Source organism: Labrus mixtus, chromosome 1 (genome assembly GCF_963584025.1).
Source record: "Labrus mixtus chromosome 1, fLabMix1.1, whole genome shotgun sequence".
Lineage (NCBI taxonomy): Eukaryota > Metazoa > Chordata > Actinopteri > Labriformes > Labridae > Labrus > Labrus mixtus.
The window spans coordinates 7,456,767-7,470,737 of record NC_083612.1 but is presented as its reverse complement, the minus strand read 5'-3'; the positions used below and the strand labels follow the sequence as shown (position 1 = coordinate 7,470,737).

At 44.7% G+C, this 13,971-nt stretch overlaps 1 protein-coding gene across 1 annotated transcript; it reads right to left on the bottom strand.

Annotated features, from left to right (window-relative positions):
* Positions 1-3,222: 3,222 nt before the first annotated feature.
* On the bottom strand, positions 3,223-13,517 carry znf395a (zinc finger protein 395a). Its single transcript, XM_061048342.1, has 10 exons — positions 13,389-13,517; positions 9,950-10,184; positions 9,700-9,830; positions 8,822-8,931; positions 8,535-8,734; positions 8,351-8,451; positions 7,507-7,786; positions 7,251-7,346; positions 5,424-5,494; positions 3,223-4,757 (listed from the first exon to the last, which is right to left on the bottom strand). Exons 2-10 carry the CDS (start codon positions 10,166-10,168, stop codon positions 4,646-4,648), a joined length of 1,320 nt encoding a protein of 439 aa, XP_060904325.1. The 5' UTR covers positions 10,169-10,184; positions 13,389-13,517; the 3' UTR covers positions 3,223-4,645.
* Positions 13,518-13,971: the final 454 nt, after the last annotated feature.

Below are 13,971 nucleotides of genomic sequence, written 5' to 3'. Positions count from 1 at the left end.
AAGTACAGTTATTATTTCATAAACGCTAATTTCACAAACCAAAAATAAAGATCTCGTCATCAGTGCCGAGAAACCGAACCACACAAGAAGAGTCAGAATCAAGCGTTTCACTTTATTATAACAACATCAGGATTTCACATCAAGTATAAAAGAGTGCATCTTCAAAATGAAACAAATACAATGATCGACATTTACTGTTCTTTCTCAACAAACAGGACACACGAATATAAATAGAGAGATTTATTTTTAGTTGCAGTTTCCTGCAAAAGAAACGTCTCAAATGTGAGTGTTTCAAAGGCTTCGGGATGGTTGTTTGGTATCTATATGTCTGTATATATATTTTCAAACAGGACCATGTAGATATAAAATAGATTTCTCTGTGTAAACATCGAGTATTTTCATCTGTAAGACTTCTTGATCAATACTGCATGTGTTTCCCACAGAGAGAGAACAAGAAGAATGGCTTCTGTTTCCAAAACGTGAAATAACCCAAGTGATGCTCACGTGACGAGAGGCATGATGGGAAGTCAAACCATGAGCAGTGGAGTGAGGATTATATTTACAGTCTGATTGTTACTGTGGTTGAGCTGCGGCAGGAACGTTTTGACTTCTGAGACGATAAAGAGATGGATATCAGGCAGACGTGTTTCAGCGTTTAGAGTGGAGCTTTAAGGATCCTGACACAACAAACCACTTTAGATTAACAGTCACAGCCGCCGTTACACGGGATGAAAACACAATAGGAAGACTTTTTGTGTATTTGCATTAAACCTGCATTCTTTCCAACGGACAGAAATCTCAATGAGCAAACTTTTCAGATGACGTATTACAGTTGTAACAACTTATTTTTATCAAACGACTTTAAATTTATAGAGCCCGCCTCGACCACGCCCTGTGGTGAGACCTCGTGTTTTGCACAGCTTTGAATGTTGAATTTGTCTACTTTCAGCTGATGCCAAACTTGAATTGATCAGATGAACGCCCTCGGGTGAAAGTGCGTTCAAATAGGAGCGCTGTGAATTCTCTGAAATCTCAAAAATCGGACTCAGTAATCTTGTTCCTAATCAGACAGCTTGATGTTCATTTAGTAAGTTATGGTCCATATTACTGAAAGCAGGGTATACTGTAGGGCATGGCTACCTTTGTGATTCATAAGTGGGCCTGAGAGATGGCTTGGCTCTCTACAGTCTGTTAAGACACTCTTAAGAGTCTTTTTTGGAACATACATTTTGCTTTGAGCCTTGTCTTCCTCCCAGGTTTATATCCCATAGTTGGCTGTTAACTTAGTGTTTACCGAGCTCTTGCTCCTTTCCAGTCAATCTTTATCAAATGGTTGACATCTTGTTAGATGTGTCTACTTTTTATATACAGTCTATGGATCGTAGACGGATCTGCAGTGACCTACATCGATTATTATTTTTCTAAGAAGCAAACTTTGAAAATCTGTCATTCTTCATTACAGTTGTTCATTTAAAGTTGTATTATCTCTCCAGGCACCATTTAGTTAAAGCAGTTTGTAGGGAGAGCAGGTGTGTTACTGAACACATTAGAGGTTTTCAAAAGGTGGACGTTTCCACTGATCCTATGAAGAAATTGAGATGATAGCACCCGATCTTCAATTTGGCGTGTCAGGGTTCAAAGCTGCCCTTTAGTCAGTTCTTAATGGACGAACTGCAGATGAATTAAGCGGCCCGTGTAGCACCGATAGGACCTTATTCCTGCCGACATCAACCGGTACATTATCAGGAAGCAGCAGAAAAACATCCTAATGTTCTTCCTCCACTTGTCACAATGAGATGATATCATTAAAAGAGCTCAGGAGTAAGCTCAAACATCAGAAAACATGATTGAAATATGACATATGTGTTAGTTTCATGTATAAAGCTAATGCGGCTACAGGACTAGGGGACCAAGCGTTAGCAATTAGCTTTGAGCTACTTTAATATAACTACGATTGCTGCAGTCTGTCGGAAGGTCCAGAGGGATTCCTTTTTATGTACATGATCTTAAAAACACTTGTAGCTGCCTCGTGTCTCACTGAACTGAAGTGATGGATGCTGGGAGATACGTTCACCAAATACTTGTAATAATACTCTTTGTGGCTGATGTTTCTAATACCAGACCGGACCACCAGCTCCTTGGCAGGGTCGTGTTTTACAGCCACACACAAACAAACGGACGCATGCTTTGGGTTTGAAGGACTGATGTGGATGTAAAGATGTAATCAAGACCACACTAACCGAGACCAAGACATACCAGAGACCTCAGAGACCGAGACAAGAACAAGACATTTAGGGGTTGAGACCTAGTCAAGACCAAGGCAGGGTGAGACCGAGGCAAGACCAAGACATTTAGGGATCGAGACCGAGTCAAGACCAAGACATTTAGGGGTCAAGACAGAGTCAAGACCAAGACAATGGCAGGACAAGACCAAGTCAAGACCAAGACCAAGGCAGGGCGAGACCGAGACAAGACCAAGACATTTAGGGATCGAGACCGAGTCAAGACCAAGACCAAGACCATAAATATCTCTGAAAAATCATCATCTTGTGTGCAGGGGGCGTGTCACTCACTTAGACCATGACACCGGGAAGGTTACGCCCACAACCGGAGGAAAAGACAAAATCAAATAATGAATGAAGTAAGTTAATTTTTGGTTTCGAAAGAGGTTTTTTCCTTTTAATTACAGCAATGACGTGGAAAAATAGCCAATCAGTGGTGGTCTTGATTCAAAATCCAGAGTCCGCCAAATCTGAGACCGACACCAGACCTAGTCAAAATGCTTTCCATCCCGAGACGAGACTTCAAAAAGTGGTCTTGAGACCAAAACTGATTTCGAGTACTACAACACCGCTGTATGTAGAGGCGCCTTGAATCTGCATTCTGTCCAACAACCAGCAGGGGGCGACTCCACTGGCTCCAGAAGCGGGTCCACTAGTACAGAAGTCTATGAGAAAGTGAGTCTAAACCGCTCGGTTGATTTATGACCACATTAAACCATTTTCTGATGACTTTATGAGTTCAGTCTTTAGTTTCAAGTCTTCATCGACGCAGCATGATGACGACGTTCATTTCCTAAATTATGATCCCGTTTAGGGTCAAATGGACGATACAGCAGGCTCAACTTTAGAGCATGGCTTACTTGCATGTTTTTCAAGTTGCTCCCACAGTGACCTGAAGATATTTGGCTCAGCGTGTGGATGCACCTGAAGACACTCGGAGGAACAGGCTGGGTCTTTATTCAATTATTGTTCAAGCCAGCCTAAGGTCCTTTGAATGTTTACATCATTTACCAAAGTAGTGTACTGTAAAACTTCAAATAAAAGCGCATCCCAATTTGAGGCTCAGTCCCTTTTAATATCCTGGTGTTGCTATTAAAGGCCTCTTTGTATTTAATGTTGATTAGTTTGCAGATCTTCTCTGTCAATCTTTGCTGTGAACAAGTTCTGTTTGAAATATTCAAAGATCTCGTTTTGACGCCTGTCCCAAATAAAGGCAGGAGGTAAATGAAAGCCTGGGATATTTAATTGAAGTTTTACGGTAAGCTGATACATTTTCCATTTGCTGACTCACTCCTGTAGTCCTCCACCCTCTCATGAGGTTCGTCACAAAATCTGAATTTAAACGTTGATATGTTTCTAGTAATAATCAAACGGTATCGATACTTGTTTTGATACCACGGCAACGGAAACAGAATTCCCTGCACACTGTCTAAACTGCACTAATGCATCGTCAATCGTCAACCGACGCATTTCGGCTTGCTGCCTTCATCAAGGTCATCCCGCCATGAAGGCCAAAACCGAAATAGTCTAATAAAGTTTATCTCAATGCTACAAGTGTTGTTGGAGCTTTGAGACCTCTTCAAGCCTTCCACTCTTCAAGCACATTGGTAACCCGCTTCTCCAGTGCAGAAACGTTGCCAACTTTTTTGTGCAATAAAGAAAAAAAAGTGTGCAGGAGTGTATCTGCAACTGACTAATTTCTCTGTATGAGACGGACGTGTTGTTCTTAAAGCGTCAATACTTTTCAATACTATCACTCATAGTCATTCAAAAACAGAGATTGTTTCATTTTCAAACATGTGGTATCAAGAAAGCACCAAATTTTACACAATTTTGACAACTTTACCCTCTAAGACTTTAAATTCGGTTGCTTCTGGCTCCGAAAACGCAAGCTGGAGTTGTAAAAAAATGGCTGCAAAAATTGTTGTTTCCAAACTCATGACCATCAGGGAGACTGTGCACACGTCTTACATGCAGTATAAAGTTTAGCTCACTTTGTTCTCCTCTAAACTGTTTAACTGTAGGGAAGTTTTTAGAACCCCAAAGAAATAACCTGCAATCCATAAATCGTGACACAGCTGGCTGTTTTTGTCAGCCGGACGCAAAAAAGAAGAAAAAAAAAACCTCCCTTTGCTGCTTCAGGGTCATAATAGCTGCACTGACAGGACACGACGTCTACAAAATACATTCAGGAGACACATGCCACATAAAAAAGACACTTCTAGACATTTTATAAAGTGTATAAAAATGGAAAGAAAAAATATGTCTGCTGTAAGAAAGTATAAAACATCCACCGCGTGATGCTGAAGTCCACAGCCCGCTTCAGCCTTCCTCTTTCCTCTTCCTGTCTTTCGTCCTCACGCTCAGTCCAGGAAGCGTTGGCAGGCTTTCTTCCAGCGGCAGGACGTACACCACTGGTCTCTGTGCTCGATGCCGTACACTTTGCGACACTTCTTGGCTTCACCGCGGATCCTCCTGAGAGACACGGAGAGATCAGTCAGACTTCTGTGGACCTCGTCAGAATAGGAGGTCTGCAGTCGGAAGAACGCCACGAGACAGTTCAATCAGCTAGTGCTCAATATTTATCAGCTCAGACTCCAGCATACCCAATTGGTTGCCATGGTTTCCTTCACACAAACAGGCAGAGAATGTGGCAATGTGGAGTATTGCAGAACCATGCAGACACCAAAGTACCAGGATGTAGTGCTCACAACGGCGTATTCAACACAGGAGTATAAACCCGGCTTTAGGCTCCATATGCATTTTAAAATTGACTGTTTTTGGTTTAAATAACGTCTATGCAGCTGCTTAAGAGAATTGAATTGTACCCACATCCTCCTCGCTCCGTGTTTGATCGGGAAATAAACGATCTTATAAAACATGCAGTAAAAAGTAACGGAGCGCTGTTGGTCATACAGCGGCCGTTTTCAACCGACTGTTGTCATAGAGACAGGCTGGACGTGCAGTGCTTTTCTTCTCAGTGCGCAAACGCTTCATGCAAAAACTCCTGAGTGCACAGCCACTAGGTGCACACGGGGCCTAACTCTGCAGCTGTTACAACTTGAGTCATGCTGCCAGCTGAAGGGACCAAAAAAATTGTTGGAAAAAATATCAAAATTACACTTTATTATTGATACTGACCTGCTGGGGGCGCTCTGCTGCTGCAGCCACTGCTCCCCTACGCTGACAGAACGCACTCGAAACGTCAAACCCTGAAAAGTAGAGAAGAAGAAGAGTCAGTTTAGAGTTTATTTGAACTTTTCTTGATTGCTGTCTTTCTGATGTTTTATTTATCATCTGCTAATTAATTGTTTTTGGGTTTCTTCTACTCAGTTTTCATCATTTTATTTTCCTTCTGTGTCTCTGCCGTTAATGTCCTTTGTGTTTACACCCTCTGGTGAAAAACATTCTGCAGTACCCTCTCTCAGCCTGCAGGTGGCAGCACTGCCCTGTAGCAAACTGAAGGAAAATGTGACCACAAGCCATCCAGGAGGGGATTTTCCTTCTGAAAGAAAACCATCAGGGAGGAGCACACACACACCCACACACTCTCTCTCTCCACCCCCCTTTAGTGTAAAACCAGTTTTAACAGGCTTCTCTGTGCCGGTGGATGAAATAAACAATAGACGGCTGAACAGGATCAGGAGAGAGAGAAAACAGAACTGAATGCAGTGTGTGTGTTTTTGTACCGGAGGGCTGAAGCTGGCTCTGCACAGAAGTCAGACAATCATTTAAAATCTAACCTAATAGTCTCGGGGGGAAATCCAAAACTGTTTGTTTTACTTTTTAAAAAAACAACAACAATGTAGAACTAACAGGACACTGCAGACTGTTTGCAGCACTCTGCACGGCTTTCTGTTGCTGCTTTCCGTTTGTTTTGGTGCAACAACTTCGAGCGAGAGCACAAGAAAAAAAAGCTTTCTGCCCTTTTGTTTTTCCTTTTGCAGAATGCAAAAGGAGGAACACAGCGTTGCACACTTCTTAAAATAAACTGTCCAGTCAGGAGTTATGTGATCTCTTTTTACCGCCAAGAAATACTTGAAAGGCCCAAAACCTGTTTTAGTTTGGCGCTAAGCAAGTGGTGAAAAGAGCGTTAATCAATCACTCCGATCAAAAGAAGACAGGAAGTGACCCGCAAAGCCAAATCCTGACTCTGGTTGTGCAAGAAGCTGTAATACAGCATGTACTAACACTCCTCGACTAGCTTGATTCCTGTGTTTCTTTGGCAACATGCACACACACTTTTAAAGGAAGTGAGAGCTACTATTGGATGGTTTGGTCCTGTTCGGTTCGGTTCCCAACCTGGGGGTCAGGCCCCCCTAAGGGTCGACAGATCAATTTCAGGGGCCCAAAGTTGACAAATTTGTTTTTGTTCTCACTTTGTGGATATTTTGCCTTTTCGAACCACTACTTGAGGGTTTGAAGCAATGCACACACATTTATTTCTGAACTATTGGCTGTTAAATTATTTGAAACCCTCTTTTTTTCTCTCATCATCAACCAATAACTAAAATGCTCTAGAAAAAAGATCTGATACCGAGCTGCAGGCGGTTATTCACCGTGGACCCAGAGCCGGCTGATTTAAAACTCTGCTGTGTACCCATGATCTATTTATAGATTAGATCAGATTAGATCAACTTTATTGTCCTCTGGGGGAAATTCGCCTTGGGCAAAGGTGCACAGAAAACACACACAGGTCTGTGCAACTTACAGTAAAAAACAAACACGAGACCGGTTACCATAAAAACACATGAGTACAATAAAATACATAAGACTGAAGGCTGAAATAACTCATAAACTCATAATAAATGTAAACGAGTTAAATCATGTGCATGGACTCGTTCAACAGTGGTCAGGTTTAGCTGTTAATTTAAGTCGTGCAGCACTAGAGCTGGGGTCGCCAGCAGGGCAGCACCACCTGAAGTGTGTCAAGATAAAGGCCTACATTAATCGTCTTTTAAGGCTTACCTGTTGGAGGCAAGTGGTGGGCGTGGCCGTCAAAGTGCAGGTGGCCGTGTTTGAAACTGCTGTTGCTGCCGACATCACATGACTCGGAGGTGGAGCCTAAAAAGAAAACAACACAAGATGCTCGATTTAAATGAGAAAACATAAGAGATCAGCAGCGTTGTCATGGCAACGTGTCATCTCTAGCCAAGACAAAATTGGCTACATTAATTTATAGTGGCAATTAGCTGTCAATCACTGATGATAAGCCCCGCCCTACCTGGTAGGAGTGCTCTGATTTGACCTGCCAGATGCTGCCAGAGGCGGAGGGGGCGGAGCGACTCAGAGCGCTGCAGACTGGAGAGGGCGGCGATTGCGGAGAGGAAGGAGGAGGGCTCGGAGGTGAGGAGGACGAGGATGTAGGTGAGGCAGGGGCGGGGCTACAGTGGAGAGGAAAGGGTGGAGACTGCTGCTGCTGCGGCTGCTGATCCCATTGGTTGATCTCGGTGTAGTAAAAATCCTCCTCACTGCGGGAACAGCGCTCGTGTTCCCCACCACGGCTGTCAGAGGTCAAAGTGGATTAGTCGGATCAATTCAAAATAATGCAAAAAAAAAAATACCACATTCAGGATTGCTACTGATGTTTGCTTTTCGGAAACTTCCAGGATATTTTCCCGTGATTTGCACATTTGCTCTTCTTCAATATAAGAGAGAGGAGCTTAGCTGGGAGAGGAAATGTGCTCTTCAACAGAGCATGAGTCAGCAGTTTTTTAAGTTTGTCTCCACAGAGTTTGGAACACGTAACCTGTAAGTACAAGTGCATGTGGTGTTGTTTGTTAAGCATGTTGAGTAAAATATATAAGTTAAAATTATCGCGATGCTAATTCTGTTAGCCAGTTAATTGCATTTTCCAGTATATGTTAGCATCAAGCTAACACACTAAGCTATACGTCCCGGTCCATCAGTGAGAAATTGTGCCCATCTTAAAGAATAATGCTCCAACGACTGTTCATGACATTTATTATATCTATATAAACTTATTTTTTAACTCATTTTTGTAATTTTTGAAGCCTCCGTATCTTTCTGAAGTGAAACATGATCTCTGTCTTTCAGCTGAAACTTACCACAGGTGTGTTGTCCGGATGTGACGTTTTATTCCCACCACTGACGTCAGCACCTTTCCGCAGCTCGGCCACAGACACCTGTACGCCGACTTCACCGAGTTCTGGAGGAGGAAAACACACCGTCAACACTCGCCATCTCTGTCAGTGTTTTATTTGTCCTGTGACGCCCGTGAAATCTGCTCACCCTGCGTTTACGGGGCGCCGGCTCATCAAACAGAACCTGCTCCAGCTCCATGTCCAGTCCTTCATCAGGGGGCGTGGCTGGGCTCCCGGCCGGTTCTGCGATTGGTGGAGAGGGGGCGGGGCTTCCGTTGTGGCCGATGCTCAAGTAGCCGCTGCTGCCGCCATCAGAGAGATCGCCGCCTCCACAATCCATCGGAGGAGCTGTTGTAATAATTTGATTAGGCCACTGAGTTGTGAACTTTGTTGATGTTTGATGTTATTGTTTTGGTGTATCGGATGTTGTTGTACCTGATGTGTCTTGGTAGGCGGGGCTGTGCAGAAGAGGGCTGCAGGACAAACTACTGAGGACCATCGCTGCCATCAGTGCATCCATATCCACCTCCTCCGGACTCCTCTGACTGGGGAGAGGCAAGGAGAGGAGAGGAGGGGAGTGGAGAGGAGAGGAGAGGAGAGGAGAGGAGGGGAAGAGAAAGGAGAGGAGAGGAAAGGAGAGGTGAGGAGAGGAGAGGAGAGGAGAGGAGGGGAGTGGAGAGGAGAGGAGAGGAGGGGAGTGGAGAGGAGAGGAGAGGAGAGGAGAGGAGAGGAGAGGAGAGGAGAGGAGAGGAGGGGAAGAGAGAGGAGAGGAGAGGAAAGAAGAGGTGAGGAGAGGAGAGGAGAGGTGAGGAAAGGAGAGGAGAGGAGAGGAGGGGAGGGAGAGGAGGGGAGAGGAGGAGAGAAGAGGAGGAGAGAAGAGGAGAGGAGACCAGAGGAGAGGAGGGGAGGGGAGAGGAGACCAGAGGAGAGGAGGGGAGAGGAGACCAGAGGAGGAGAGAAGGAGAGGAGAGGAGGGGAGAGGAGACCAAAGGAGGAGAGAAGAGGAGGAAAGGAGAAGAGACCAGAGGAGGAGAGAAGAGGAGGAGAGGAGAGGAGAGGAGACCAGAGGAGGAGAGAAGAGGAGGAGAGAAGAGGAGAGGAGAGGAGACCAGAGGAGAGGAGGGGAGAGGAGACCAGAGGAGAGGAGGAGAGAAGAGGAGAGGAGAGAAGAGGAGGAGAGAAGAGGAGGAGAGAAGAGGAGAGGAGAGAAGAGGAGAGGAGAGAAGAGGAGGAGAGAAGAGGAGAGGAGAGTTATTTTCATGCAAACTGTGCAAAGCGACACATAAACAAGTGTCGAGGAGAGGAGGTCAAACCTTCTGGGGACGTCGATGCAGGAGGAGACAGATCTGCTGCAGAATGGAGGCACCGAAACATCCCTCTGCATGAGGTCCCCCTGATCCACCACACCTGCAGATTCACCTCCTCCACTGCACTGAAAATACACCTGAAGGAGGAAACAAACAAGTCTCACTTTGATTGGCTGTGACACCTGTCAATCAAAGGTGCACTTCATCTCTATCATCACTCCCCCTGAATTAAAAATGGCGGACAAGATAAACTCACCTTCATTCCAGGGTGACCTTTGACTCTGCTGATGGGATGCTCTCCTCCCACTGTTGCCATGGCGATGCTGGTCTCACCTGTCTCCTGGCCTGCATGTGTGCCTGCTGCGGGGCAGGCGGAGCTCACCAGCGCCCCGAAAGGAGAGCGCTTTCCCAGACGAGTCTTTGGTAACATGTCTGTCTGTCTGCAGGTCTGTCTGAACACCGCCTGTGTAGTCATAAGAGATCGTCTGGATCTGAAACACAAGGAGATTCATTTTAACGTTACAGCTTTTGTTCTTCATCATTTTTAGACAAGGAATCAAAGAAATACGTTCTCAGTCCTTTATCCTTTCTTTCTAATGTTACACAAGTTCTCTCTGACTGTCTGTGTAAACTAAAGGGAGACGTGTTGTCCTGGTCCTGGTCTCAGGACACTTCAAGACCACTCGGTCTTATCTCAGACTGAACGGACTCCGAATTTCACACCATTACTGGCCCTCTCGCCCTGCCTTAGTCTTGGTCTTGTCTCGGTCTAGTCCTGCCTTGGTCTTGGTCTTGTCCCGGTCTAGTCCTGCCTTGGTCTTGGTCTTGGTCTTGGTCTTGGTCTTGGTCTTGGTCTTGTCTCAATCTAGTCCTGCCTTGGTCTTGGTCTGGGTCTGGGTCTGGGTCTGGGTCTTGGTCTTGTCTCGGTCTAGTCCTGCCTTGGTCTAGGTCTTGGTCTTGGTCTTGGTCTTGGTCTAGGTCTTGGTCTTGAAAATAAAAACAAACCTGAAACTACCAGGCTTAGTAAGCTTCAAGGACAAACATTATAAGCCAGTAATTACTAATGTTTACTCTATACAAGAACCCCCCTACTACCACCACACACACACACTCGCATGCACACACACACACATGCACACACACACACACGCACACACACACACACACACACACGCACACGCACACGCACACACACACACACACACACACACACACACACACCCCGCTCCCAGTGGCTGCTGGGAACTGGGGAACTGGGGAACTGGGAAAAGTTCTGCTGTGGATTAAGTGTTCAAAGATCTGAGTGACTCACAGGCTGCAGCAGTGTCATTTACAGTCAGACTGCTGTGTGTGTGTGTGTGTGTGTGTGTGTGTGTGTGTGTGTGTGTGTGTGTGTGTGTGTGTGTGTGTGTGTGTGAGTGATTAAAGGCGCTAACTAAACAGAGGATTAACTTGTTGAGGACAGATGGCTTCAGCTGTAATTTAATGTTTCTTTATCACATTATATCTGCTGCTCACACTGAAGAGAATTACAACACCTTCACTGCTAAACTGTGTGACCATGGCAACCTGATGCCCCCCCCCCCCCCCCCCCCTCAGGTTCCCAGTAAACCAGTGACTCAGAGGAGCCAGTTCCAGTCACTTACAGTATCAACAAACAACTAATTGTTTGACAGCTGATTTGTCTTTAAACCAGATGTTAACCTGCTGCAGAGATTAGATCTCACTCAGACACCAGGTCCACTTCGAGTTAGGATTATCAACTATACAATACCAGTTTGTTTCCGATGCACGTTATAAAGCTCCCAGTGCCAACTTCAAAGTCTGTAAACTGTTTGAGTTATCCAACAGATCTTGAAGTTAATCAGTTTTCTGTCACAAACGGGAAACAAAAGCATCAAATCAAAACAATTATGAAGTTAAAATGGTGACTTTTTGGGGGAGTTTTTGCTTGAATATTACATAAAAGGCTTCATTTAACCTACATTTTTCTAATAGGCCAACAAGGAGTGACCCCCGCTGCATGAAAAACAGAGTCAGGAAGTCTTTAAGGAACCGGTCCTATACTTCTTAGTTGATTTAATCTACTCAGTAAGTAATTTCCTAATGAGTCAATGATCTCAATCTCTAGTTTCAAGTCTTCATCAGTACAGCATGCTACCATACGGTACTTTATGTCACGATACGACAAGGTACAATCAAAGGTCAAAGGTCAGAGGTATCTTTATTGTCCCCACAGGGAAACTTGTTACGACGATACACTTCATTGTTAATTCGTGTTGGTCTCCAAGTTGCTCATTTTGTCGATTTCAGTCTCAGTCAAAGTCAAATAAATGATGGGGGGGGGGGACTTTAACAACATGCCATCGACCTGATGTGAAGAAGTCGGTGTCTGAAGGGGAATGTCATTTCTACCATTAACCTTTATTGTTTATTAACTTGAGATGATTTATGTTCGGGGGGGGGGGGGGGGGGGGGGGGGGGGGGTGGCAGATGTGGCCCGCGGCTGCTTTGGGGTGGTGCTGCCTGTTATTGACAGGTTGCTGCACCATGCCAACCTCAGACATGATTTTGGTCAGCATCATTTACATTCAAATACACTTAAAAAATAATTTTGTTTTGTTCTCAGTATCCAAAAATGCATCCATAGATACTCCATATATACTTACAACACATCAGTCAATGTCGTTTTCTAATGCACCTCTTAATCAAGTGTTTGTTTAACCCCTCGCTGTTTCCCAAACTCAGCCTCTCGTCCACATTTAAAGTCACTTATTGTTTCTTCATAACCAGCATGGCAGCAGCTTAAATTCTAAAAACTAAGCTTTAAATCAACAGATCACAAATCAGTCGTCTCGCTTCTTCTTCTTCTTCACAGTCTTCTCGTTCATCTCAAAGGCGCTGGATGGATTTGAGGTCAAGCTCTTTTTGCACCCAAACGTGTTCTCCATGGAGCTTCTTTGTGCACAGAAACAAACACACACACACTGTTGTCTAAAACATCTCTAAATTCACCTTAACTGGGACTGAAGCAAAAAAAGAAACACTAGACTGAAGTGCAACACAGACATGTGTGCAAACTTACACACACACACACACACACACACACACACACACACACACACACACACACACACACACACACACACACACACACACATACTGACACACATTCTGTACTAACACACCCCTCTTTCTCTGCAGCTCTGAACCAATCACATTCCTTCAGAGCCAAGCTCACACCCTCCACTGAAAGAGTCCTCAATGAACAAAAAACAACTAAAACCCTTTAAGTTTGATCTCTGAGTCGTTCAGTTTGAGATCCCAGCTGTTAAAAACGAAACCAAAGTCTTTTTTAACTCTGCACAGTATTTAAAGTCTTAACAACGACACAACAACAAACAGGTCAAGTTAAGAAAAAAGAAGCAAACGCAAAGTTTTCACTGCAGAGATGTGTTAAAGTGATCCACCATCATGAATGTTGGAAACGGCCACGATATGATAAACAAAGTGAAGGAGCACAGAGGGGAAAGTAGGACAGTAGGTGAAGTCACATGTTGTCTTTGTGAACTTCAGCAGCAGATCTTTCACTGATCACTGAAGAAACCAGGAAAGAGAGAAAAAGCAGGAGACCGTTTGAACAGAGCGGCTGAAGATGAAGCTGTGATTTAGAGCATGCATCAGCTGTCACATACCTGCACAGTGTCAGGATCCTGCACGAAAAACAACAATAACAACAACAACACTTCCAGTAGGTCTGAGTGAGTCCAACTGCTGCTCAATGGGAGCTGAGAGTGAGAGCTGCTTCTGCAGGCTGCATCCAGTCTGAACAGGGAGGGAAGGGCTGCACGCAAAACCTGCACCGGATCGCACCGGGACTGACGGAAGGGAGTCTTTATTTCTTCAACATTGCAGCAACACAAACAGGTTTTTGGATGAAAGAGGGGATTCTCCAAAAACACTCAGAGCGTGTGGAAATCAAAGTTTGATGCCTGACACACAGATGAAGTAACATTTCACAGTGCGCCCAGAACATTGTTACGTTGAACATTACGTTGTGGTGGGGCGGCAGCAGCTCAGTCTGTTGGGACGACTTGGGTTGAGAATCCCGGAACCAACCAAAGTCTGCAGTGTCTTGTTTTGTATGACGTTACGAAAACAATCTGTTACGACGACGCGCTTTAACTGAATCTTTATTTGCAGTCGTGTACATTCTGGGGAAGTCTTAGGAAGGCGAACTTCTCACACATACTAAACAGAACAGGCTCTGTCTGCATA